This window comes from Cannabis sativa, chromosome 5 (genome assembly GCF_029168945.1).
Source record: "Cannabis sativa cultivar Pink pepper isolate KNU-18-1 chromosome 5, ASM2916894v1, whole genome shotgun sequence".
NCBI lineage: Eukaryota > Viridiplantae > Streptophyta > Magnoliopsida > Rosales > Cannabaceae > Cannabis > Cannabis sativa.
Window position 1 is genome coordinate 34,042,512 of NC_083605.1, and position 5,194 is coordinate 34,047,705.

Here is a 5,194-nt window from a genome sequence, read left to right on the forward strand (position 1 = left end):
GTTTTTGAGCAACGTCACTAGAGGTGAGGCGCCTCTATTTGTAGATATGGAAGAATTGGTTATTGGAAGTGATGGAGAGCCTACTAAGGATAGTTTGCGCAGCCAGGCTTCGAAGCTTACACAGACGCTAGAACAACGAGCGGAGGAAGCTAGAATCTTCAGAGCTGATACACCACCACACTCTCCACCATCAGGGGTCCGTTCTGTTCCACCTCCTGCAATAATGCCCCATTCTGCATCTATGCTTGAGTCGGCATCTATTCCCAGTACTTCACAGCCTCAGGAACCAATATCTTCTGCCATATTGGCAAGATTGGAGCGTGTTGTGAAGGAACAACTTGCTTTGAAGCAAGGGCAACTGATATTGTGAAAGGGCAGACAGAGATAATGAGTTACTTGAAGACCCTATTGGCACTCATGGGAGATTCGAGAAGGCCCAATGTAGAGGCAGAGCCACAACCCCCGTCTCTCCAAGAGATGAGTTCATTCTTCCCAATGACTACAGACCTGATGATGTGGAAGATGTACTCCATACACCTCAAAACATGTCGATCACGTCCATTGGAGATACGCAAGATTCAGAGGTAAAAGTTTTAGAGACTGTTCCAACACCGGTGGAGAAGAGACCGAAGAAAAGGCCAAGGTGGTTTGACGAGTACACCGAAATGAAGAAGAAGATGAAGCCATCGATAGCCAATGTGAATGTTAACCCACTTTGGCCCGTTGATGAGAAGCTGCTACATAGTTTTCGAAATTGGTTGGTGGTAACCATCGGAAACAAGTATCCGAGGGACGTCTCTTCACCACTGTACATGGCGTGACTTGGTTCCAAAAGATACTGACGAACAAAGAATGGCTTTCTGATGATGTAAGTTTATTAACTAAGTATTAGGATTTGTTATTTACTGTTATTTATCGTTGTTATTTGTTTTATTTTTTTTTAATGTTATAATGTGGTTGTGCTGAGTTATTTGTATGTGTTGTGCTGTGTTTGGATGCGGCTTTCCATATGATGAGGAGGCGGCAACACTTCTTCCCAGAGTTGTACCCACGTAAGTGTACTGTCATGCCATCTTAGTTTGCTTCATCGTTGAAGGGTCGGTGGGATGCTTGGAAGACCACTACTGACCATGCTAGCTTTTTCTGGGATGAGTCCCTCTTGGAACTCGTTCATGGGGATCCAAACCAATTTATGCCGTCTTGGAAGGATATGGAGTGCATATACATGGCCATCTTCTTGGATCAATAGAAACATTAGATCGCTATGGAGGCGAATCTTGAGTTGTGGAAGCTATTCGTCTTCGATTCGAGTATTGGAACTCTAACAGAAGACGAACTGAAGACGTTGATGGATGTTTGGTGCCTTTTATTGTCCAAATTTGTGGACTAGTGTGGTGTATGTAACACCCATTACATGGTAATGGTCCCTCAAATGACAGCCACAAAACCCAGGTCAGAAAATTCGACTGGGATATCATGGACAATAAAGTTGTACCTCAAACAAAATCGAGGTAATTTAAATACAAAAAAATTGAGAATATGTTTACTAATTAAATTAAAAAAATTTATTATTATTCTCTATGGTTTATTAAATTTTGCGTTTAACTACTATTGCAGTGGCGATTGCGGAATGTACGTCATAGAGCATATTGAGCATAAGTTATTGGATCGACCATTCGATGGAGTAGATGATGACCATATGCCGCTCTTCCGCCAGAGATGTGGAGTAGATTTATTCTACCAGAACTTGTCATGAACTTTGAATGTTATATTTATTATATTTGTTGAACAATCTTTACTTTTACGCTTTTCTATTTTAACAATCTACTTATAACCCGAGTCCACTTCTGTTTGTTTTAATGGGTTCAAAAATTTTTAAAACTTTACTTTTTTTTAGTTAGTTAAGCACTTCATTCTATGCAAACTGAACGAATAATTACAATAATAGACTCAAAAAAACTAAAAGTCTATGTTTAATACATAACAGTACAAGCAGTTCATGGAATACATAATAGGAATAGTACAACACATAATAATATTAAATTCCACATTCATTTTTAACCTCAGTAGGTGCAAGTGCATCTATTGTGCCCCTTGGCACCGCACTTGCTACGATTTTGTGATTTGATAATCCTTTCACCATTACAAGCAATTTGGTTGTTCTTAATTCTTCCAACCTTTTGTTTCTTGGGTCGCCCTAGGCACTCCAACTATCATGTTCTTTATGTGATCAGGCAATTCTCAATCATCCTCGTCACCAACTGGCATAGTTGTACCTTCATATGTCCTCCTCCAATATCCTATTGTGTAATATGGCAAGCATAGTGCGTACATGCTAATACTTTGCTCCTAAGATGCAACACATGCATGAGGACAAGGAAACTTCATGCACTGGAAAAAGCCGCAAGTGCAAGTCTGTTCCTGCAAGTCCACTACGCCACCGGTCTGAATTGTTCCTCCAGGGTGAACCTGCAACATGTGAGGTCCACATGAGTCAATGTTCAAATACCTTGATTTTTCAAAATGCAATGCCAAGTCCTCCTCCATTTCTGGTGCTAGGGGTTTCGTCCACTTGTCAGCTTTTTCTTTTCGTGTAGCAAACCACTTTTGAACTTTTGACCTCAGTAATGCTACAGTAGCAGTTATCGGGAAGCCTCTTGCATCCTTAGTTGTGTTGTTGAAGCTCTCAGCCCAGTTGCTTGTCATTACATTATAACGTACCCCTAGAAAGTATGACCAAACCCATTTTTCAAATCCAATTTTCTCAAGATATTGTGCAACCGCAACATTCATTGTCCGAATGTTCTTAAGTTCTCTATGAAACTCTGATTTTAAATACGTGTAGGCACACGTGTAAATGTGATTCGTGAATGCGTCAGTCTTAAACTTGTGGTTGACGTTCATAATAATGTGGTGGTAGCATGCACCGTGGTGTGCACCAGGGAACACAATCTCCAAAGCACGAACAATGCTTTGATGCCTATCTGAAACAAAGGCTAAGTTCTCAACATCACCAATCGTTTCTTTCAATTTTCTCATGAAATAGGTCCAGGAATTGTGGTTTTCACTGTGAACTATAACAAAAGCTATCGGAAAGATATGGCTCCCTGCATCCAGTGCCACTGCACACAACATTTGCCCACCATACCTAGTCTTCAAGAAAGACCCATCAATGCATACACCAGGTCGACAAAACCTAAACCCCCGAATACAAGGACCCAGAGAGAAGAAACAATACTTGAAGCGACCATCTTCTACCACAAAATCCGTGATGGTACCTGGATTTCTCAACTGTAGCATGTGGAAGTAAAAAGGTAATTTCGAGTACGAATCTTCAGGTGTACCTCGAGTTAGGTGTAGTGCTTTCTCTCTGCACCTCCATGCCTTTTCATAACTCATTTGGATCCTGTAATCCTTGTGCATACTTTTTCTTATATCAGAGGCCAAATGATCCGAGCCGTCCATTGCGAACTTATCCTTAATTAGATGGGCAACTATCAAAGGTGATGCTTGACGATTATCTTTTCCTCGAAGATCAAGGGAACATGTATGTACATTATGAAATTGACTCACCTCAAACATGTTAGAAAGTACGTTCTTCTTCGCTCTTAATCTCCACCCACAATCTGTATCCTTACATGTGACGTACCAAATATCAGTACCAGACTTCCTAACGTAGTAGTCAAACCCTTTCTTCACTGCATACAAGCCAACAACCATCTTTAAATGCTCTTTGTCTCTAAAAAAACTTTCCTACATGTAACTCCGCACCTGCTCTGCCACCTATAGATATATAATGACTATGATCTTTGATGTCTTCTCTTGTATACATTTTTCTCCTTGAATTTACCGTAACTTGTCGAAGAAGAAAACGGATCGCTAAATCCGGTCACATTGGTTCCTCGAGCATCAGTAGGACCACTAATATCATTGGTCTCTCTATCATTATTAGGACATGTACTGTCAGTGGTTCCTCTAGCATTACTGGTTTTGCCTGGACGACTACTACGAGTAGCAGGTGTTTGGCAATTTTTTCTACGGGGCACTCTTTTCTGTGTCGGTGGCCTCAGTGGTATTTGGTACGATAGTGGAGTCAAGTTCAAAGCTACAGCAGCAGGGACCTCTGTACCTTGGTCGTCTCTTATGCCATCATTGCCCTCAACATAACAGTCTGGACCATCAAAAAAACCATCAATGAAGGGCATTTGTGCTACAATATCAGCACTCGACATCATAGTGTTTAATTCAAGTAATACATTGGCAACCAACACCTCTGGATTTATTTCTGGAACAAAACTCCCAACCTCGCTACGGTTTTCCTTAACAAAAGTTGGTGTGGGACTAGGATCGACGCATACATTCTTCTTTAACAAAGTCACAAACAAAGGAATAAATTCATCTCGATTCTTCGCAAGTGTAGATAAAAAGTATCTTGCACACTTATCATTTCCAATAACTTCAGGGCGATACTCACAACCTTTCCTGTACTTGTAATTTACTTCCAATGTCAAGTCATACTCCACTTTGTCAATATCCAGTTCTTCATACAAAACATCAACCAAACCTGAGTAGCTTAGGTTCGGATCAATGTCAAATGTCAAATTTTCACCCCGTTTATAAACCCAATCTCTACCATCAAGCTCTCAAACACCATTATACATAACACACGTATTAACAGTTGAACCTGCCACATATATTTAAAAAAATACAATTACAATTTAGAACAAAAATCTCATCGATAAGTTACCCAAAATCTTTCATTGCAATAAATATGAAAACAATCGGACAAAATCGAACACTACCATCAGACAAAATTGGGCCCGATCCCAAAAATTAAACAAAAAACCAATTTTTGGGGTCCCACCGGACCCAAATCGGACCCTCATTGGGCCCAATGGACCTGACCCACCACAAAAAACAAAACTGAAAAATCCTAGGGTTCCATCGGGCACCCCATCGGACCCGACCCCCAAAAAAAACAAAACTGAAAAATTTTAGGGGTGCCATCGGGCCCATCAGACGCGGCCCCCAAAAAAAAACAAAACTGAAAAATTTTAGGAGTGCCATCGGACCCGACCCCAAAACAACAAAAATGAAAAATTTTAGGGTGCCATCGGACCCGACCCCCAAAACAACAAACCTAAAAAAAATTTAGGGTACCATCGGGCCTTCACCCCTATCAACTATTTTGACA

The 5,194-nt window shown here is 40.7% G+C and overlaps 1 protein-coding gene across 1 annotated transcript; it reads right to left on the reverse strand.

The window, feature by feature from the left end:
* Nucleotides 1–2,349: 2,349 nt before the first annotated feature.
* LOC133038289 (uncharacterized) lies at nucleotides 2,350–3,720 on the reverse strand. Its single transcript, XM_061116389.1, has 2 exons — nucleotides 2,614–3,720; nucleotides 2,350–2,469 (listed from the first exon to the last, which is right to left on the reverse strand). Exons 1-2 carry the CDS (start codon nucleotides 3,718–3,720, stop codon nucleotides 2,350–2,352), a joined length of 1,227 nt encoding a protein of 408 aa, XP_060972372.1.
* Nucleotides 3,721–5,194: the final 1,474 nt, after the last annotated feature.